At 34.7% G+C, this 23,490-nt stretch overlaps 1 protein-coding gene across 8 annotated transcripts in view; it reads left to right on the top strand.

The window, feature by feature from the left end:
* The window catches only part of LOC126816998 (solute carrier family 12 member 6), a 104,271-nt gene that overhangs the window by 74,783 nt on the left and 5,998 nt on the right, over positions 1 to 23,490 (top strand). For all 8 annotated transcript variants that reach the window (XM_050543792.2, XM_050543791.2, XM_050543784.2 and 5 more), the window contains 21 exons: positions 3,534 to 3,680; positions 4,901 to 5,086; positions 5,870 to 6,081; positions 7,311 to 7,516; positions 8,204 to 8,344; positions 9,859 to 9,957; positions 10,567 to 10,624; positions 12,476 to 12,594; positions 13,314 to 13,488; positions 14,169 to 14,267; positions 14,682 to 14,801; positions 15,730 to 15,834; positions 16,334 to 16,422; positions 17,181 to 17,260; positions 17,721 to 17,809; positions 18,804 to 18,910; positions 19,493 to 19,699; positions 20,391 to 20,482; positions 21,103 to 21,198; positions 21,722 to 21,906; positions 22,895 to 23,028. In XM_050543792.2, coding sequence (XP_050399749.1) covers positions 3,534 to 3,680; positions 4,901 to 5,086; positions 5,870 to 6,081; positions 7,311 to 7,516; positions 8,204 to 8,344; positions 9,859 to 9,957; positions 10,567 to 10,624; positions 12,476 to 12,594; positions 13,314 to 13,488; positions 14,169 to 14,267; positions 14,682 to 14,801; positions 15,730 to 15,834; positions 16,334 to 16,422; positions 17,181 to 17,260; positions 17,721 to 17,809; positions 18,804 to 18,910; positions 19,493 to 19,699; positions 20,391 to 20,482; positions 21,103 to 21,198; positions 21,722 to 21,906; positions 22,895 to 23,028 — 2,746 coding nt within the window. The remainder of the gene's footprint in view (positions 1 to 3,533; positions 3,681 to 4,900; positions 5,087 to 5,869; positions 6,082 to 7,310; positions 7,517 to 8,203; positions 8,345 to 9,858; positions 9,958 to 10,566; positions 10,625 to 12,475; positions 12,595 to 13,313; positions 13,489 to 14,168; positions 14,268 to 14,681; positions 14,802 to 15,729; positions 15,835 to 16,333; positions 16,423 to 17,180; positions 17,261 to 17,720; positions 17,810 to 18,803; positions 18,911 to 19,492; positions 19,700 to 20,390; positions 20,483 to 21,102; positions 21,199 to 21,721; positions 21,907 to 22,894; positions 23,029 to 23,490) is intronic.

Raw genomic sequence — 23,490 nt, 5'->3', positions numbered from 1 at the left:
TTTCAATCTTGTTCATTTGCTTCTTTTTGTCCCCCTCCTTTCGAAGAAATTGAGGGACTATTAAAATGAGTCTGTCTATCCACACTTTTGGGGACACAATAACTCTCCTTTTTATTGAGCTTTAGCATGTTCAAATGTGGTTTAGGAGTTTATTAGGTGAATGCCTTGATGGAGCTCTAAGATAAGCATTTTCTGCTTAGGCTAAGCAGTGATAAGCGATTTAATTGGTTGATGCTTTGGGACCCGATAACTTTGGTTCTAGATCTAATTAAGTGATAGTGATGAAACTTTGTGTATAGTTTCATTACATCAGTACCTTAACTACTTTTGATGATGAGCATTTTCTGCTTGGTCGAGATTTGGAACGCATTAACTCTCCTTGTAATTGAGGTAGGATGTTCAAACTTGGTGTAGGTGTTTAGGAATGGCTTGACAGTGTTCGATCATGTGCATTTTCCACTAAGATAAGTAGCGATAAGCAATTTGATTGGTCAAGACTTTGGAACATAACAACTCTGCTTTAAGTTAAGACAGAATGTTAAAATGTTCATTAGGTGAATGTCTTGACTGAGTTCAATGATTAACATTTCCCACATTTATGCCCCTAGGTAGAAATTTCATTGGTCGATGCTTTGGGACAAGTTAACTTTGATTCTAACTGATTGAGAGTGATGAAACTTAGTGTATAGTTTCACTACCAGGTACTTCAAAAATTTACTTGAGTTTGATCTGAACATTTTCTGCTTAGAATAAGTATAGATAATCAGTTTGATTGCTCAATACTTTTGAAAAAGATATATGCAATTAATTCATATGTGTCATCTATTTTTTGGGGAATTGTGGTGGGGGACATCAGCCTCACTATTGGCTTGTTTTTTTTAATTTTTTTAAGTACCGGCACTTCTAACAGTTCTGATATCTTTGATATATGATCAATGTATCTTCATGCTTACATAAATGCCCTTAAACATGCCTTATCTATGAGCTAAATCTAACTATTACAGGTCTTTCTTTAGACCTTAAATGTTATCAAAATTATTAATTAGACATTAATTAACATGCCAAGATCATAATCAACTCTCGATGCCCTTGGATGGCTGCGATATAACTAGACTTGAATACATTTTGTGATCTATGCACTTACCCTAAAAATGGATAATCAAGACTTTATTATTGTAACAATGGTAGTAATAACGATCAAGGCAAGCCTAAAATTGAATCGCTAATATCTAGGTTCAGAGTGTCATAATTAGACTGAAATTTTCAGTATATTCTCTTTTCATTATCTATTTTTTAACTATTATAGCGAGAACTGTCAGCTCTTTATATCTAATCTTACCTAATGCCCCTTTAAACATTGATATGCGTTTAGAAATATTAACAAGGCATTATCACTTGCACCAATAACAGTAAGAATAACATTAAACATACATTATGCAAGAGCTAAATCTGCCAGTTGCAGGTCTTTTTCAGGCCAGAAATGTTATCTAATTTATTAATTAGACATTAATTAACTTATCAAGACCATAATCAACTCTCGATGGCATCGCTAGCCTGTGATATTTACTGGATTATGATCCCATTTGCTGCTCGACTTCCATTCATAAATTAATCATGAAATGGATGATCGAGACTATGTTTTTTATCGTACAGACTTTAGTAATGATGATCGAGGCTAGGCCGAAATTTCAATCGCTTAATTCTCGGTTCATAGTTGCCTTTACATTATCTAGTTTTTAACTATTATAGTGAGAACTGCCAGCTCTTTATCTTATCTCCCATAATGTATCTTTAATGCAAAACTATTCAAAATTACAAGCACAGGCCAACATAGAGCAAATCATTTTGTATTTGTGTTCACTGAAGCCCTCCCCTTTCCCAAATGTATATTTGAATCAACTAGCTATAAGATCTCCAAGGCAAGGCAGGATTATTCCATAGTTTAAAATCTTCAGTAAAAAAATCTATAGCTTGTGAGATTACAAATGTATGGACTATGGAGCTCAATTGATTCTCGTATTGATACTTTTTTTTTTATATTTTAGTAGTATAATTATTATTAGGTTTTCCATAATTTAATTTTTACCCAGCAAACAATTTTGGCAAATTTTGTTTGGATATCAAATTAGTGTGACTTTTATAGTCGGTTTCTGGTGATAAACTAAAGTTTATGACAAAAGACCTTCCTTATCCAGTACTTCCTCAGCAACTTGGCAACTGTGATGATACCACTGGTAAAGTTATTAAAATGTGGTCGTGTACTGTTGTAAAGTGCCTAATTGATGGTAAAATAAAATGTTCAATGGCATCATTATTATTTTATAGCCATGCTTTTACAGGTTTTGCTAAAATGACTTGGTGCATACATTTTATATCGATACTTGAGATTATGTATTTATTGCATTCATATGACTATGGGGAATATTTGTAGGCTACATAATAAAAGTCATAAAGATCATATCGACTTGGATGAATGATTTTTGTCATTAAAATTCACAATTTCCACATGGCCTTTACACAAACAATAACTTCATATAGTTGACAATTGATGAAACACTTGTAAGAAATCTAAGATATTTTTAGTTCATAAACCTGGTTATTTCTGTGGAAGGCTCTTAGAAGCCTTTATTTCTATTGTCCCTAGGGAAGATTTAATAGTTAGAAAAAAAGGCGAATAATGAAATTTCACAGGTTATTGCTACATTTTGCAAAGTTCAAAAATGATATTACCAGTAGGTAGTTGTGTTTAACTGGTTGATCAATGATAACTTGAATGCAAATGCTCTTAAAAAGTTAAATATAAACTGTTTTAGAGACTATTTGAAAAAAGTTCAATAGTTTGAGCTGAATATTCAGAACAAGGTAAATATTTAGGCATGCAATGAAATGCTAAAATTTAAAAAAAATGTTAAAATATTTTAGCATTTCATTGCATGCCTGAAAGAAACCCCTTTTTTTTTCGGATAGCTAGTGAAAACTTCTTAAAGTTTGTATTCTATCTACTCTTTTTCAGCTCAGAGTTAAAACTAGCAATCTTTTGTAGTTGTACCCATTTTGATTTATTTGGATAGCTCACAGAACTAACTAATCTTATTGTAATTTAACACCTACATAATCATACTTTAGAATATAGTCAAGCCTGCAAAAACAGGCACAGATTTGTCTGTTTCAGTTTTATCATTGATACGTTAAATACATGTCCAAAAGTTTCAAAATTTCATGTACCAGTACATTAGTGCTTGAAATTTAGTGAGGTACAACCTAAATCAATATTTCTGGGTCTGCATATATGATTTAAAATATTGTTAGAAAATATGACATTAATCTGTTGGATAAGTTCTGTTTCATTGAATCTCATCCAAGCTAATAAAATTGATGATCATTTGTAAAGCTCCCAGTTAATGTTTCAATAAGGTTTAAGAGATATACATATACTTTGTAAGTTTTTCTGAATAAGGTGGAAACAAAATGTAAGTCAACTCATAGAAGCAGGTTTTACAATACATATTTGATTTTATTTCTATGTATTTCAGAAAGCCAACCTAGGAACAGCATTAGGAGTATATCTACCATGTATACAGAATATTCTTGGTGTCCTCTTGTTCGTCCGTATGACATGGATCGTTGGAATGGCTGGAGCATTAGAGTCTTTCTTTATTGTTTTGATTTGTTGTTGTACGGTAAGTAATTTTAATCTTTTAAATGATTATTTTGCGGCAAAGTGTTGTCTGTTAAACAGCCATTATGAAAGAGCAAAATCTGCCTGTTGCAGGTCTTTCTTTAGGCCTGAAATGTTATATAAGTTATATAAGTTAGACATTATTTAACTTACAGGACCATAATCAACTCTTGATGCCATCGCATGACTGCGATATAAAAAGATTTAAATACATTTTGTGCTCGATGTGGTGACCTTAAAAATGGATAATCAGGACTTTGTTTATTATCATAACAACAGTAGTAATGGCAATCGAGGCTAGGCTATAATTGTATAGTCAATATCTAGGCTCAGAGTGAAGTAATTTGACTGAAATTTTCAGCATATTCTCTTTTTATTATTTATTTTTTAACTATTATAATGAGAACTGTCAGCTCTTTATCTAAATCTTACATAATGCCGCTTTGGCTTAAGTAAAGTGATGTTTCTTGTAAGATTTCATAAATTAAGCCACCGATTGTCTTTTGTATTATTTTGGAGAATATCTAATTTTACATAGAATAATCCACGCTAAATTGTACCCAGATTTAATAACATTTAATTAAGGACACAAAACCAGCATGTTGATGGTACATAATCTTCCGGCTCTTGGATTCATTAGGAATAAAAAGAGCCCCATCAAATGATTTTATATCATCTGCAAAATGTACCAAATGTTGCAAAATGAACAGAATTGGAACTGATATTCTTTTTAAAGATTTAACTTTCACAATATAGTAGTTGGAGAATGAATCAAAATCTCTCAGAGGTTTTAAAGTACTTTTATTGTGGCTTGCTTGGCAAGGTTTTAGAATATGTGCCTCAGTCAACAAACCAAAATATCCTCAGTAGTTTGTACTAGATGGCTGGGTCATTAAGTTCATGTTTCTCCTCAAGATTGTGGTAGATAATTATTTATTTTGATATAGTCCCTCATAAAAATATAACCATAGTTTCATGTAGAGGATGCAGGAAAACTGCAAAATCAGACATAAAAAAACATTCAACTGCACTTCAGAATGTATCCTCCACTTGTGCTATCCATATTGACAATGTCCAGTGAACATCATCATTACCACATGATCAGGCATGTAGTATTGGATGAAATTGGTAGACAGATTCTAATATAACTCCGAACATTTGATTTTTATATGAATGAATTCTCTCATCTGAAGTACATTGTATTTTATGTATTTTTTTCAGACTATGTTAACATCAATATCCATGAGTGCTATTGCTACAAACGGTGTCGTACCTGCAGGTGGTTCTTACTTTATGATATCTCGAGCGTTAGGACCCGAGTTTGGTGGAGCTGTAGGTGTGTTATTTTATCTGGGGACATCAGTGGCTTCCTCTATGTATATCATTGGTGCCATAGAAATTCTTGTGGTAAGGTTTAACAGGTTTTTTTTTTATAGTTTGGGAAAGGATTTAGTAATGATACTGTACTGGAAAGATTTTCTATTTTCTTTTGGTTTGTAAATGATTTGTGAATCTAATGATGCTGAGAAATACTGGTAATATGTAGATATCAAGGAATTAGAGAAATTCTTCACAGCTTTGTCAGACGCGGATCCGGGATGGGGGAGGGGCCCCCCGCGCACGCCCCCCCCCCCCTATTTTTTGCAGTGGCGAACAATTTTTTACCCCATATATTCTTGCAGGAAAGGAATTAACAGTCAGTTTAGGTTGGAAATCATAATTTACTCCGAAACGAGTCGGTTCGAGACTTGGTTGGTTGCCTGTCAGTCCTCCCACTCCCAAGCGGGGGCAGCACACCACACCCCCTTTCTGAAAATCCTGGATCCGCTCCTGTTTGTTGCATGATGTCAAAGAGTCATTTCTACACACCTGTCTCTCATGATATGTTAAAACATTAATTCTCTGGACATTTTATAACATAACATCAAATACTGCTGGAAAGAATGACTATGTTTCATTCCAATTTGCGTTCCCGCAGTGAATTTTGTATGATACAGTAGATCTTAATTATTGTTTACCATAAATCTATCCGTAACTTTTTACGTAAGACCAAACAGTAGGTCTTAATTATTGTTTTCCATAAACCTATCAGTGACTCTTTACGTAAGACCAATTAGTAAAAATTTTAACAAGGTTATATGTTTTAACATTTTCAATCTGATTGACATAAATTCTTTAATTATATTTCAGCTATATATGGCACCACAGATTAGTTTATTTGAAAATCCGTTTCACAACTATAGGATATACGGAACGTGTGTATTACTCTTACTGTGTATAGTTGTGTTTATTGGCGTCAGTTTTGTCAGTAAATTTGCCACGCTGTCTCTTGTCTGTGTTATCATATCTATATTGTGTATTTATATTGGTATCTTCGCAGCAAGTGTCGACAATAGTTTACAGTGAGTATACTTTTACTTTAGTTTTTATACGCCCACATTGAAATGTGGTCGTATATTGTTGTCGCCCCCGTCCGTCAGTCGGTTTGACCGTCCGTCCGGCATCCACAATTGCTTGTGGACGCTCTATAGGCTAAAGTTAATATCCGATTGACTTTAAATTTATACACAGTGATTAAGGTCATGAGACGAAGAAGAATATTGATTTTCAGCGATTTTTGATAATTACTGCCAGAGTTATGGCTCTTGATCACTTCATAAAATCTTGTGGACGCTCTAAAGGTCAAAGTTAATATCCGATTGACTTTAAATTTATACACAGTGTTTAAGGTCATGAGACGAAGAAAATTTTTGCCAGAGTTATGGCCCTTGATCACTTTGAAAAATCTTGTGGACGCTCTACAGGCTAAAGTTAATATCCAATCGACTTTAAATTTATACACAGTGTTTAAGGTCTTGAGACGAACCAGTATATTGATTTTCAATGAATCTTTATGACTTAAACAGCTAAATCCATGATGTTAAAAGTTATGGGGCCAGAACTTTATAAAAACCAAACAAATTCTAAAGTTGTACGTGGGTTTTCTCCGGATTCTCCGGTTTCCTCCTACTGCTAAAGACCCTTACGCACAAGTGAATTATTGAAATAAAATTAAACCATATGTTAGTCCCGAAATTACCTAGTTTGTGTCGAGTGGACGTTAAACCCCATTTCTCTCTCTCTCTCTCCTAACAATGTTTGACTACAGTTCTCCTGAATGCTATCAAAATCCTCTGTCAGACTTGAATTAACTAGAGTTGCTTTATTTTTCATACTAATCAAAAATCTTGGGATGAATGAGATCTGAGGATATCTTTTGAATATTCGTACTTCAATCATGACTTTGAACCCAAGACTGTAATTCACAAAGTTCCTTGTACTACTGTTAAACATGTTTTGAGTTTCACCAAAGTTATAAGTCAAATAGACTGTACTTCTTTTAAAAACTTGGGAGCCATGGTGGCTGAGTAAGGTGCTGGCAAAATTTCTCTCAAAACAGCCTGGTGGGTGCACAAAAGTAGAATATTATTACATCCCATTTCATTTCATTTTGTTATCAAACTTGTGAAATTCAATGGTTTCCTGCTACTGCTGAAGATCCCAGTATGCTTGGTAAATAATGCAATAAAAGTGTATCCATATCAGTTCTAAAATTCTGTTTATCATTTATGTTTATTTTTTTCTATAACAGGGTGTGTGTTTTAGGGGATCGTCTATTGACGTCAGATTCTATAACACTGAATGGTACATCTATGTGTACCAAAAACGAATCCGGTCCAATATTTCAGCATTATTGTAAAATGGATAACAACACCCCTGTTTGTGATGATTACTTCAAAAACAATGAAGCAAAATGGGTGCGTGGTATACCTGGTCTAGCAAGTGGTGTTTTTAAAGGTAAAACTTTCCCATTGCTTATCTAATATTTTACTTACCTATCTAAATGAGGAGACTTGTTGACTATATTCCTGGTGGCGTTAATTCATAAGAAAATAATTTGCTTTGTGGGCGGGGTGTGTGGGTGTGTGGACAATGCCCTTTGGATAAAGATGATGTGAATGGTTGAGGAGAGTTGTCATACCTCACAATTTTCAATAAAGCATTGAGGTGTTTTGGGTTGGAACAAGGGTTCTTGTTTCTGTCCTATGTCGTCGATTACAGAACAGTGTAGTCACGATTGTCATTATAATAAAAAAAAGCGTCCATTTTCCATTTTTAAATTTAATCATTAACCACAAATCATATTTAAATCTGTTGAAAATCTAGAGCATCTGATGGCATCGAGAGTTGATTATTGTTTTGGCAAGTTAATAAATGGCTTAATTAATAATTTATTTAACAGGCAGATTTAGCTCTTGAGAATAATGTCCCTTTAATCCCATTAAATTATAATTTCAATGAACTTAACCTCAAAACATAATAGAGTTATATTTTGAAGTGAAAATCCTTGTTGATACTATTACAAAATTCTCCAGATAATCGGAACACTTATATTAAAATACATTCCAGTATCATCTAAATTTTGTCCTGTTAGTATTTCCAAGTATTTCAGTTTTATTTGATAAATTATTTTATCTATTGTAGAGAATTTACATAATCGTTATACAGAGGCTGGAGATGTGATTGGATCAGAGACACCTGGTGACAGTAGTAGAGGAGAGATTATATCTGATATAACAACAAGCTTTATGATTTTATTGGCTATCTACTTTCCTTCTGTAACGGGTAAGTCGGGGGTTACCTCCCCTGGGTTAGCTTATTCGTCAGCATATTAAACTTTGTTTCTTGGCATGCTCAATAAGGAGAGTAGCAATCCGATTAAAATACAGATCTATATTTTGTTTCGTTTTTTTATACTTTCGATGGCCTACACTACATGAAGATCTGACAAGTTATAGCGATAGGTCAGGTCAGGGGTCAAAAGACCGCTTATGACCCTATGAAGTCAGACATTTGATTAACCAATCAGCATTGATGTTACTAATGGATTACCCACAGTTCCATGCAAAACACGCCTAAAGCTCGCCGTAACAGACCGTTTCATTGGCTTATCCCTGACACCATTCAGAACATGAGTTAAATAACAACTCTTCCAGATCTAAGTGTAGTAAAGACAAGTAAAAAGAAATTTTGAACTATAAAAACGAAACGAAATAGGATCTGTGTTTTAACCAGATTGGGAGAGTAGCTGTTAGGATCTTATTAATTTAAAGAGGCATTATCACATTCAACAGGAAAATAGATATGATGCCATGTTCAAAACAACCCTTAGACACACCTACACTTTAGTTAATAAAGATCCACAAACTCCTTAGAGATTAGAGCTACGCATGTTTCACAAGCGTGCATTGAACTCCTCATAAATCTCTGTTGTCTATAGTATGTTTAAGTCATGTGAAATTGTAGACTGTCCATAACTCAGCGATAGACCGCCCTATCTGTCTCAAATATTGGTTACAATACAAATAAGAGAAGTTTTAAGAGCCAAATGTATTTTATCTTGGGGGGGGGGGGCGGGGAAATAATTTTAATTGAGTAAGATAGGCATTATCCAATAATGAGTAGCACTTCGGCATTTTCAAAGTATCATTGAAAGGGTCTATGGGGCTGGCATTTCAAATCTAGGCATCGGAACATTGGCTATTTGGTGTATTATTTTCAAAGTTGTTAAATACTTTTAAAATTCGACAATAATTTACAGCCTAGATTAGTTGTTTGAGACACAAATATCATATGTTTGTGACAATTCTCAATAGTTTCTGTTATCCATAATGCCATAAAATTCAAGAGATTTAGTTTATCGATACGCGCATTATTTGAAGCCTGCGAGTAAATCAAATGCCAAGGTCACGAAAGCAGCATACAAGTTCAAGCCCAACCCATTGATACTTTTCGAGACGAATAATGCCCAATAACATTCATTATTTCATCCCTCTACGACTGTCTGACCATTTGCAAACATTGCTACATTGATATTTTAACCGTTAGTTCAACGTGTCAACAGTTTTCCGTTTCAAAGCATATTTTAACTAAAATCTATTAAAATTGCATTTTAAGTTACAATCAATCTTTATGAAACGCATAAAATTTAAAATTTAATTTTGATTTTAGTTAAAATCTATTTTAGTGATTTTAGCTTTTTGTGAAACAGGGCCCTGATTTAATTTAACTTGAATGTTCTTGAAACATTTTAGCATCTTTTTCACTCACGCATTATAGCTGTATAATTCATATTACAGGTATAATGGCAGGCTCTAATAGATCCGGAGATTTAGCAGACGCCCAGAAATCTATACCAACAGGAACCATATTAGCTATATCTACTACTACTTTTATCTGTATCTTTTATAAAGTTGAATTGTACAAGATTTTAATGTGTTCACTGTCTGTTGGTCCATCAACATGTAAAAAAATTTTGTCTGTACTATAGTCTTAAGAGTTGAGACTGCAAGATAGCAGTGGAAAATTATACCACTTCGCATGAAATCAAAGTGACACTTTGTGGTTGCTTATTGGCAAGATCTCAATATATTGTCACTGTTCGTTTAGAAAGAAATTGTCACTAGTCAGTGAAAAAGATAAATTTAGACTCAACTTCGGAGACATGGATATGGCCATTGTATGATACTAAATGATAGACTGGTTCACTGGGTTCCATCTATGTTTTAGCAGAGAAATTAACTCAGGATCGCCCTGTCTGGTTTTCTCTTGTTAATGGTGCAGGACAGACGGAGCGACAAAGAAAAGTGTCTAGTCGTTTGGATGGATACAAACATGCCTGACTGTAAGAAATCAGAATAAAAGTAGACTAATTACGTATGCCAATTTTCATTATCCCAGTTGATACAGAAAAGTTAGGATGATAGGAAAAATATAATATACAATGCTAGTCTCGTTGGTGTATGCAGAATCTGAGCATATAATTTATGTTCTTTAACAGTATAAAGATATAACAGGTGTATTTTTCTTCGCTGCCTGTATAGAAGGACATTTACTTAGAGATAAGTAAGTAACATAAGGATTTTATTTAATTTGATCATTTAACATTATATATATATTATCACCCAATAATACATTCTACAGTAGATATCGCTTGTGTGATATATTTCATAATATATCATGGAGATCTCCTAAGGAGATATCGCTTTACATGAATTTGATTGGTCAGTTGAAAAGGAACTACTTTTTTTTTATTTTCAAAGAACAGTTCATTTATTATTAAAATTAACTTTTTTTTTTATTATAATGAACTATTATTATTCAATTGACCTTGATGGAAAGACTGGGTCGATATAAAGGACTTTGCAATGGTTGAATTGCTGTCAAAAACTGATGTATCACTATGCCGTAATGTTCAGTAAAAGTGAAATCTACAGCAAAGAATTATATTTATCTATTTGTGCATGTAAGAAGGGATTGGGTGATAAATAAAATATCCTACTCGTCTTTTTTGATATAAAAAAATATCAACACTCAGTGATAAAGTAAAAAAAACTCTGCAGAGCCTCGTTTATTGTTACTTTATCAACTTGTGTTGATATTTTTTGATATCAAAAAAAGACTGGTAGGAGATTCTCTATTTATCAATAAAGTTTCTCAGATGTCATGATAAAGCATGCAGTTAATTTTCTTCTGTACATCTGAATCAATAATTTGTTGTGATGATGTATGCAAGGGCTGAGATGGGTGGATGATAAGACAAATTAAGCATTTAAGTCTAAGAACTGGTCAATGAAATTTGATTCCATGTTCCTCATCAATTTTAACTTTATAAAAGGGAAAAATACTGAATTTAATATTTAGATTTTTGGCACAAGTTCAGGATTTATTTATATACTTTGTTGTCTTATATATACATAAAAAATGAAAATGTCCATTCAGAGAAATCCACTACTTATACTTCTTCATTCTGATATACATCAAAGCTATGCTCTTAATTGAACATCTTGAGGTATTATAATGCATATTGTGGGTTAATAACCTTCTATACTGATTTCATCCATGGTATCCCCAGCGGTGGCTAAGTGGGTAGGATGCTGGATCGCTTCCCTGGAGGTTGTGTGTTTCATCCCTGCATTGGCCGAGAAAGTTCATCGGGAATTACTGACGCGGTTACCCTTTGTCAGTATTGCAGGACAGGGGGCCTGACAAAGACAGCTGTCTAGTCATTCAGATAGGACGGAAAACCAAGGTCTAGTGTATACATTGGTGTTCACGTAAAAGATCCCTTGGCATTGGAATTCAATATAAGATTAGGCCATAGTGCTGCTGCCCGAGCAAAATTTCCCTCATAGCACACTGTATGGCATATGCCCGTCTTCATTAGCCCAGTAGGAGCAGAACAGTAGGACATTAAACCCCATTTCATTTCATTTTCGTCTAATCCCCCAGTCGTCTCATTCCATTCTACTCCACTATACCCTGGGTTCGTCCATGGGTATTCACATATTCAAATTATCTTCCCTTGATCGAAGCTTGATTCAACGACCCAATTAAAAAAAAAACAATTTACAAACCAGTCTTAGCCTCATTGTTTACACGCTCACAACAATATGGTGGCTTGTTTGCTCGATTATGAGATTGTTTGAAAGAAATTTAATATAAAAGAAGTGACATGTACACAAAAAGCAAGCAGTGACAAGTCATTATGCTATCAAGCATATTAATAATAGCACAATTATCAAGGGCAGATAATTTGAATATGTGTCTCCCCCATGGATGAACCCAGGGTATAGTGGAGTGGAATGGAGTGAGACCACTGTGGATACCGAGGATGTACTAATTTAAGATAATTATTTGTTCATGTACATGTATCTCTAAATATACAGGTCTATATATTTTGTGTTGTTTTGGTAGATATGGAGAGAGTATAAATGGAGGTCTTACTATAGGTTTTTTAGCCTGGCCCAATGAATGGGTCATTATGGTTGGTTCCTTTTTATCAACGCTTGGTGCTGGTCTCCAATCATTAACAGGTAATAATTAATTGAAGTAGTTCTCCAGTTAAATTCTCTAATCTACTCTACAGTATGAAAACATACAGCCAACTTATACTTAAAGCAGCTAAGTCCGTAACTCAATATCATTCAGAATCTTCGACATTGAAAACACGATTTTTTTTGCAATTAAATCAGCATTGGTGTTGTGATCTTACCTGGAAAAGATGGGCTTCTGATATCCAATATTTAAGACAAAATAAACATTTTACCATTGGTACACAAATCGTGTACCATAATGCGTTTCAGCGCCATTTGTAACAAGGTGCTCAAAGAATGAGGCTAGACATATTCCACAAGTCATGTCAAACGGTGATATCATGTTTTTATTTGGAGAGCATGCACAATAAATAATATCGGTGTTGACTTGAATAACCAGATGCTAGAAACTGACTTGCGGTCTAGACTTCTGGCGTATTTCGCCGAACATAACTGATGACAATTCACAGTAAAACGGACACGATTGAATGTAAAACAGTTTATATAAATTCATATTACGTTATTATATGTGTTGCGACCCATTTGTGCCAATTTCTAGATCCAAAATATTAGCGATTTAGCTCCTTTAATTTGGAATTTAACATATTGTATCTACTTGTAATTGCTACCGCTGCAAATCTTTTCGAGAAAAGGGGGTGAGTCTTGGGTGGATTTTGTGAACCGCATTGATGAGTCCATATTTGATATTTGTTTTTCAGGTGCTCCCAGATTGCTTCAAGCTATAGCAAAAGATAATGTGATACCATTCTTAAACATTTTCTCTGCAACGACTAAACGTGGAGAACCATTCCGTGCCTTAATACTGACTGCCGTTATTTCGGAGATTGGAATTCTTATTGCTAGTTTGGATTACGTGGCACCTATTATTACCATGTAAGTTAGCATGTGTCAATTAACTTAATATGTGATCGTAACAAGCTCTCTGATATGATGAATCACAAGTTGTGTTATATGATTGATGCGCAGGAATCTCATTATAGTCAAATTAATAATAATGATAATAACAATTACTGTGGGAACATGAAGTAAGTTTTTATCAGCAGAGCGTTGACTAACTGGTAGTAAAATTGAACGGTTGAAGAACTTTCCTGACAATCGATGTACATTACATAAGATTGGATATTTCAATGAATTTAACCTAAATTTTAAAACACAATAAATAGAGTTTAATTTATAGTTTTTATGTGTTAAAATATATTTGAAAAATGTGATGCTAAAAAATTGTTATATTCTTTTAAAGAATATCTGGCCAGCTGGCAAAATTATAAAGTGGAAGCCTAGTTGTCGCTGGATACAAAGAGGTGTAAATTTTCCCTCTTGAATAATTATTTTGATGAAATATTTTGAATTTAGATAATTAGGATATAGAATGTCCTGAGTTGAAACCTTGCATGGATTGAGAACAGCCCTCAAGTATATGAGTTTTTGCGATAAAATATATGTTTAATATTGCAACATGTATGTATTTTGCATTTAGTTATATAAATTGATATTGGATAAAGTGTCTTGAATAGAATAAATGTGTGATATTGCTAGATATATGTATTTTATAGGTTTTTCTTGATGTGCTATGGATTCGTAAACATGGCATGTGCACTACAGACTTTATTACGAACACCCAACTGGAGACCACGATTTAGATTTTATCACTGGTGAGAATTATTTGACATATAAAGCTAAAACATATAAGATATTTTTGTTCTCTTCGGCATAGTCTGTAGAATATTTTTAATGAATCCGGAAGTATACTATATGCAACCCTGATATATATTATTGACAATCATAAATGATACTGGATATTCATACATTCAACAACGTATTGAGATGAATGTAGTACCTTCAAATGATATATTTTAAAGAAGTCATTTAGCCCAATAGTGATCCTTTGGCCAAAAAAAAAAAATATAAATAAAAACAGCATCAGATTTTTGAGAAAGATTGTTTGTGAACCAGAATATTATTTCTTTATTCAAACACATACTACCATTTGCAGTATACCTATCAAGTTTTGGTTTTTGAAAAAGCTAATATGAGTGACTATCATGCCATAATTTTGTTTATTTCAGGACCTTGTCTCTGATAGGTTTAGCATTATGTATAACGTTGATGTTTATATCTAGTTGGTACTATGCATTGGCGGCCATTGCTCTTGCCTTCTGTATTTACAAGTATATTGAATATAAAGGGTAAGATGTTTTTATTGTAGAATTATTATTTTGAACTAACATTAGTAAACAGTGATTTCTAGCTTTACATCATCATCTTATCAAGACAATTTTTCATAGTTCTTTCCTTGTTAATGAAATTGATTATTTAACATGCAATTAGAAAAACAAAATCAAAATATCAACTGCTTAATCCACCCTAATAAGATGTACTCAAATTGAGTATTTAGCATTTAATAAGAATAACAAATGAAAATATTAAAGACAATCTCTGGTCTGGTTTCATCTTGTTAGTGGTGCAGGACAAAGGACCTGGGGAAGGAAAAAGTAAGGTCCCGTGTACATATCAGCGTGTATGTAAAAGAAACCTTGGGGTAGCTGCAATTCAAAGAAGACAATGTCTCATAGCCACTAGGGGCCGGGTATCATTTAGATTTGATGAAAAAAGGAAAGAAAATGAGCTTACCATCTATAATCTAATACACATATTCAGTTAATAGATTGTCATGCAGAAAGTGTTAAATACCATCAAGATTCATCAAAAACTGCCCAGTTTGTGCTACCGTTTAGTTTGACATCGGTTGTCTAGTTTATGAAACTAAATGGTCATAAACTGGATAACCAATATCAAAACTAAACTAAATGGTCATAAACTAGATGACCGATGTCAAAACTAAATGGTGTTTCTTAAACTAAACGGTAGCACAAACCGGGCGTTATTTGATGAATCTTGATGGTATTTAATACTTTCTGCATGGCAATCATTAACTGAATATGTGTATTAGATTATATATGGTAAACTCAGTTTCTTTCCTTGTTTCATCAAATCTGAATGATACTTATTATCACATTACTTTGGTGCAGAAAAGTTCGATGTTATACTCAACTTCATTTTTTCTCATTAATCTCTAAAAGCAATACTGTATTTTATTGTATTTTGTTTTACTAGAGCTGAGAAGGAATGGGGAGATGGTATTAGAGGGTTGGCTATGTCTGCTGCTCGTTATGCTTTGTTACGTTTACAAGAAGGACCACCTCATACCAAAAACTGGAGGTCAGTATAACAAAAAAACTGTCCTAAAAGTGAAATATTATTATAGTAGTTCAATATATTATCATCTGTATACCATAAAACCCCATGTACAACATAACACCATTTTGACAAGGGCATTTCCATCTGCACAAGGGTTGCCTTTAATCCAAGAGAATAAGGAAGTTATTTCATTTCAATGCACAATAGATTGATCCTCTTGTTGAACCACTGGCAAGTTTGCTGTATGTCTGACATCAGAATAGCTCATATCACTGACCCAAATTACAGTATATGCCTCAATAGTTGACAAAATTCACACTTGTACAGTAATAATCCAATTCAGTTAGATTTGTATACATAGAAAAGCACTGATTGAAAACAAATTTGTTTGAGCAAATAATATCTTTATCATCATCTGGTTTTGGGGGTTTTTTTCATGATAGATTTAACAAATTTAATTGTAAAAGTTGGATATTTAGTTTTGAATGTGGTTTATGTTGTGTGTATTTTTTTTTTTCAGGCCACAGTTGTTAGTATTAATGAAAATAGATGAAAATCTTCAGCCAAAATATCCGAAAATGATCAGATTTGCTGGTCAACTGAAAGCAGGTAAGATATATTAATTTATCCATATTTGTTGTCATCATTCAAAATATTGTCCTGATGTTTGACAATATGGGGATGTTAGGTACACATGTTAACATATATCAAACAAACTATATATGAAAATGGGTGTTGGGTGTCCGATTGTTTAACATGTGTATGTTAGATCATAAGGTCTGTCATTGAGCAAAGTGGCATGGCTTCGTTTGCTGGTGGGGGGTTGGATGGCCGAATGGTTAGCACATGCACGCTGTATCATAAGACCTGTCATTGAGTCAACTAGTGTGGTTTCGAATCCTCGGTTGTACGTGACAAGTAGTAGGGTCGCCTGTCCAACCTCGTTGGTTTTCTCCGGGTCCTCTGGTTTCCTCTCACTGCTAAAGACCCCTACACACAAATGAATTATTGAAATAAATTAAACCATATGTTAATCCCGAAATGACCTAGTTTGTGTCGAGTGGATGTTAAACCCCATTCCTCTCTCTCTCTCTTCCGTTTGCTGGCTTGTGACAAGTGCAAGTAGTAGGGTCGCCTGCCCAACCTCTTGGGTTTTCTATGGTTTCCTGCCAGTAGTAAGACTCCATTGCACAATCTAATTATTGAATAAACCCCATTTCTCCCTCTCTCTCTATACATAAAACTAGCTACAAATTTAAACAATATTGAGGTTTAATTTTTGTAATATTATTATTGGATATTTATAATATCCCTATTGTTTTATTGACTGTTTTAAAATAAAAATGTTTTATTTTTCATCTTGACAGGAAAGGGTTTGACATTAGTATCAAGTGTTCTTGAAGGTAACTATATAGAAAGATATGCTGATTCTCAAGCTGCAAAACTTGTAAGTACATTCACCAGCTATTTCTTGTTTAAGTTATGTACATGTAATTGTGGGGTTGCTCAATTGTCAGTCCGGAACGCTCCAATCGAGTGATGTAGAATTCAGTCCCGTCACAGTTCTGTCAGTCCCGAAAACAGAGGTGGTGTGAGTAGAATCGTGACGTAATGAAACCTAATGAATATGTTTCAGCTGTCATGGTTGGTTGAGATATTTTCTCATGCAGTCAGCACATGCGTTCTATCCCAAAATCTCATTTCAATTCAAATGTCACTGTTTTTAGGTTTGACAATTTCAATTCCGAAACGTTCAATCAAGCATCCCTATTATGTGGTCTAAGGGGAGATAATATGACTGTAAGGACATAACAAAAGAGTTATGTCCCCTTTATTTTCAAACTTCATTTATAATTTTCTGATAATATTTTAACTTGTGTACTGAAAGTGTTTTAACTATTTTGTAGCATCTAGACAAGTTAATAAAAGATAGTGGTGTAAAAGGATTTTCAGATATAACTGTTGCTCCTAAAATAACCGAAGGATTATGTTACTTGTAAGTAGCTCATCTAATATATTTCAAACTTTCCTGGCTGTAACCAAGGTCATGATATTTAACCCTTTGAACCTTTGTGACCAGTTGTCTGGTCGTGATATTGTAGTACCCTTGGATATAAACAAATAAAGCAGCTTTTCACAATCAAAATACGAGCAACTAGTTCTCTTCACTTGTTTATGCCCAGCACAGGAATAGGCGATGAAACTTTCAGGGGTCAAAGGAAAGGAAATGAAATGGGGTTTAACGTCCTACTGTTCTGCTCCTAAACTGGGCTAATGAAGACGGGTATACGCCATACAGTGTGCTATGAGGGTAATTTTACCCGGGCAGCGGCCCTATCGCCTACTCTTATATCAAATTCCAACTGCCAAGGGATCTTTTACGTGCATTCCAATGTATACACGGGACCTCGGTTTTTCGTCTCATCCGAAGGACTAGACAGCTTTCCTTGTCAGGCCCTACGTCCTGCATCACTGACAAGGGGGAACCACACCGGAAAATCCGGATGAAATTTCTCAGGCAATGCGGGGATCGAACACCCGACCTCCAGGCTAGCTAGCCAGCGTCTTACCACTTAGCCACGTGATTCCCAAGGGGTCAAAGGGTTAGCCAACAAACTTGAAAGTTGAAAGATTTAACAGTTTTATTCATAAGATTGAGGGAAAAAAAAGATCAACTGACCAAATCAAGAATAGTACATGAATAATATTTTTATAACAGGAACTGTTCCCAAGCGCTACTCATCTTGTTCTTGTAGTTGTTCTAGTGTGTGTCACTCCTTGAAACAAGCCTAAGGCTCTGCCTATTCATCTATGATTGACATGAAACTTGGCATGCTTGTTCCTTGGTCAACAGCACATCAATTGATGGACTTCGAGTTTTGATATGTCACAATTCCAAGATGACTGCGACGTAGTCATACTCAGTTTCTGGTCTTGGTATGGTTGTATTTGTTTCTGTAGAGGTCAAGAATATTATTTTACTGTTTCAGAGTTCAGAATTCTGGTTTAGGAGGACTTAAACATAATACAGTTGTTATGGGTTGGCCGTATGGCTGGAGACATACAGATGACACCAGAAGTTATAAAGTATTCATAGGTATTATTAATTGAAAATATTATTTTCAAATTAAGAATTTAATTTTCTAAAACCCATTTTATGTGTCTTGAAAGAGCTGAACCTCTTGGATATAGTGTAGAATATACAGGCAATGTTTTTCTTGCACTGCACCAATCATGATCCCAGAGATATATTTACCCATTGCTATATACCTGGTCAAACTTGCCAGCCATTAATCAGCCATTTTGAATGTCACATGATGTATACTTTCGCCAGTCGCTTCACAGGTTTAGCCGAATCACATTGCGTGCTAAAAATAGTTCCCGGTAAATCATCAAATTGGCTGTTTTTGAATGAACTTTTGATATCAAGATGTGGAAAATATTCCAAGGATCATTAGTATGTAACTCGTGCAACGAATCAATGCTAAATTGTCGAGAAATCAGCAGCATTTCATTTTAAGTGATTTCACGCTTATTATTGGGATCGAGATTGGCATTGCTCATGTGGGCATTATAAATAAACAGTAAATATGTATTGGTCTTTCAATGATATGAGTACAGAATTCATATTAGCATTCTAAAGAGATTAGTCATTTATACCTTTTATTTCTTAATACAGACACCATCCATAATGTTAGTGCTGGACAGATGGCCTTACTAGTTCTAAAGGGTATCAACCAATTTCCTGAAGCTAATGAAAAGTTACGTGGTACAATCGATGTATGGTGGATTGTCCATGATGGAGGATTACTTATGTTACTGCCATTTTTATTACGACAGGATAAATCGTGGAAAAACTGTAAATTACGAATATTTACTGTAGCTCGTATCCTTTTATTGCTTTAGTTCATTATTCATGCCTGTTTATTTTAAGGAATTGTCAGTGTTACATCAATTTGTGGAAATTTTAGATTGCAGATTAACCTTTTGGTACAATTGGAGACTGTATCTCAAACAACATGATTGAGCCTTTAGCATAGAAAATGGAGGTGATAAGATTTCTTAATCACTGTTCCTATTCACCCTGTGCATAGACTGGGCTAAATGAATAAGACGCCAGCTCACTATTCTGGAGGTTGCAGTGTTGCTCCTGGTTTTGGCCCAGAAAGTTCATCAGGATTTTCTGGCATGGAGGGCCGGACAAGGATAGCTGTCTAGTCATTCGGATGGGATAAAAGATCAAGGTCCTGTGTACAATTTGGCGTGCATATAAAAGATCCCTTGGCAGTTGAAATTTGATATAAGAGAAGACTGTAGCACCGCTGTCCAAGCAAAATTACTCTCACAGTACACCGTCTTTATTAGCCCAGTCAGAGCAGAACAGTAGGAGCGTCACTGAAACTTTTGCCCAAGGGTGCCATATAATGTTGTACAGTGTGCTTAATATTATGGGATAAAGGGACCCCGCGAATAAAGTATCAGTTGTGTAATTTGATGAAATCAAGATATTTTATCAATCCTGGTTATAATAAAGAATTCTAGTATGATTTTGTTGACTCCTTGATGATATTAATCAGAGGTTGAAGATAATAGTATAGAAATGAAGAAAGATTTACAGACATATTTATATCAACTACGTATACAAGCTGAAGTTAATGTTATAGAAATGGTAGGTTATCCATTTATATTCTTAAACACATGTAGTGATCGATGCTCACAATGATAATTCTTCTAAAAATAAGTCTGAACAACTAGGCCCCAGTGGATGCAACTCATGAAATATTGAGAATCTATCTTGAAAAATCCTGAGGGCCCTAGTTGCTTGAGTGGTCTAATGCATGTGCTTTAGATCATAAGATCTGTCATGAAGTCAAGTGGCATGGTTTCGAACCCAAGCTTGTATGTGACAAGGAGTAGGGATGCTTACCCAACCTCACAGGGTTTTCTCCAGGGCCTCCGGTTTTCTCGCTGTGATCCCTACACACAAGCAAATTTTTTAAATAAAATTGTACCATATGTTAGTCCCAAAATGGCCTAGTTTGTTTTGTGTGGACGTTGAACCCCGTTTTTATCTTTCTCTCCTCTCACTTCTTGCTGCAATTCGTACACAGGTCATTCTAACTGGGATTCCATTGTTCAGAGTTTTACAGAAGCAAATAAATCTGGCTTCAATCGAATGGATGAATAAAAAAATAATTTTGAGGTTTTTATAGCTAATAATACAAAAATATTTGAGAGGATTTGGGGAAATAAATTATATTTTATATAAAAATTGTTTTATTTCTACAGAGTGGAAGTGATATATCAGCTTATACGTATGAACGAACTTTAATGATGGAACAACGAACAGAAATGTTACAACAGATGAGAGTTAAAAAACCAGAGGTAACTTGCAGAATTTTTGTCTGATAATTTTGAGAATATATTCTTTCAATTTCATTCATAGAAATGTTTTATAATGGAGGGATTAGACATGATGGCTAGAAATCTAAAGCTGGAAATAAGGCATCTGTCACATACATTGTTTGGCAAATATTCAAGCATTGTAAACCACAATAAAATTGGTGCCTGTGTTATTTCTGTGATTTTATTGATATTTTTAATGCATGCCCAGTATAAAATTCAGAATATCATTTTACCCCCCCCCCCCCCCTGCAAAATGTTGTCGACCATAAAAACAATAGATATACATTGTCCGTCAAATTTACAGACCCCCCCCCCCATTGAGATAGTTAGTATCCTGATCCTTGCATATACCAGTCTGTTCAGTAAATGAAGGTATTTCCAGACATCTTGCGTACATGGGATGTTATGTATTTTGAATTAGAGCTTGAGTGAGAGAATTGTAAGTATATCATTTGAAATGAATAAATATAATTGGCATCATTTTTGTTTTGGTATTTTCCAGCCTCAGTCTATCATAGATAAGGCTCATAACCCTGGGGATGTTAAAATACAGTTAGATTCTGTACCCGAAGAAACAGCAGATTCTTTGAATGAACCAACTTCTATACAAGATCGTAACCAGTTTACTTTTACACCACGTGACAAAATCTTTAAACCTGTCAGTAAAAATCTCCTTAATTTAAAACCGTGAGTACCGAAGATATTTATTCATTTTATTTCTTCTTTGACACATTTGTGTGAAAGGGAGTCGTGGTGACTTGGTAAGTATGGGGTTCTATCCCAAAAAGGGCCAAGAAAGTTACTTGGAATTTTCCAATCTGGTTTCCTCTCATCAAGCTTCCATCTTAGGGTCTGACATGATGTTCTTCTTTGTGGTTAACATTCTCTTCCACCAAAGGTGATATTGCAGACAAGTCTTATATTTCATTTTTATTATCTGAGCGCACGAGCAGGGGGTCTTTCCTGTGGGAGAAAACCGGAATACCCGGAGTAAACCCCCGAGGTTGAGAAGGCACTTCTATCTCCAAGCCACATATGCTCACACCAGGGATCAAAACCACAACCGCAAGCCAGAGGTGAGGGGAACGCTAGAGGTCGATGCATGGCACTCTAGACCACTAAACCATCCCAGCCCCAACGTCTGAATATTGTTTGTGAGGTTTTGACCCTGTTTAGTCAGTAGTATCCTTTCTTTTGGTAATACTACTATTGTTAGCAGACCAGATAACCCAGCATACATACAATGCCACTGCACATGAGATATCGTTTCAAGTCTCATAATTTCAATACAAAATAACAATTAATGTTTGGAGTAACTTGTAAACGACCCAAAGGGTTAGAAATATTAACTGTGTGTTTATGTAGTGTTGGATTTTGTTGCTTTTGGTGGGAATCCTGCAGAAGAGGTCACATCTGTCTCTAAAATGAACAGTCTTAGTGAGGAATATGTCAGTCTGCATCAGTGGTGTTTAAAGTCAATTCTTTCATGTTAAATAGAACTAATCATTCATAATGTTATTTTTATCTGGAAATATGGCACCTGTCGGGCACAAATTCAGGCTTTGTTAGGCACAATCCATTGTCTTGTTCAGATTTGCCTTTTTTTACTGTTCTTTAATGGTTCTTATTATAAAAGTCCGGCACAAAATAAAGTGTCATATGTTTGTATTTTCAGAGATAATAAGAATGTACGTAGAATGCATACTGCTGTACGATTAAATGAGTGTATCGTAGAGAAATCACATGAAGCTCAGCTGGTTATATTAAATTTACCAGCACCACCAAAAACACCTGCTGGTGAAGAGAGCTGTATCCTTTATTTATATAATTATTATTTGAGACTAATATTACCGCCTTTACTTTCAGTTATTAAAATGGATGGTGAATTATTTATTGTTACTTCTGGCATAAATTATCCCAGGGTCATGGTGGCTAAGTGGGTAAGAGTCGCTGGCTCGCTAGCCTGGAGATCGGGTATTCGATCCATGTATTTGCCGAGAAAGTACATCCAGATTTCTCAGCGTGGTTCCTCCTTGTCAGTAATGCAGGGTGTGCATGTAAAAGATCCCTTGACAGTTGGAATTCGATATAAGAGTAAGCCATAGTTCTTCTGTCCGGGCAAAATTTCCCTCATAGCACACTGTATGGCGTATGCCCGTCTTCTTTAGCCCAGTTTGGAGCAGAGTAGGACGTTAAACCCCATTTCATTTCATAAATTATCCACATTGATTGTTCATTTGGGGGTATTAAATGTTGTGTGGCTTGGTAGCA

Source organism: Patella vulgata, chromosome 3, assembly GCF_932274485.2.
Source record: "Patella vulgata chromosome 3, xgPatVulg1.2, whole genome shotgun sequence".
Classification (NCBI taxonomy): Eukaryota; Metazoa; Mollusca; class Gastropoda; family Patellidae; genus Patella; species Patella vulgata.
This window is presented reverse-complemented; position numbering and strand designations above follow the sequence as displayed.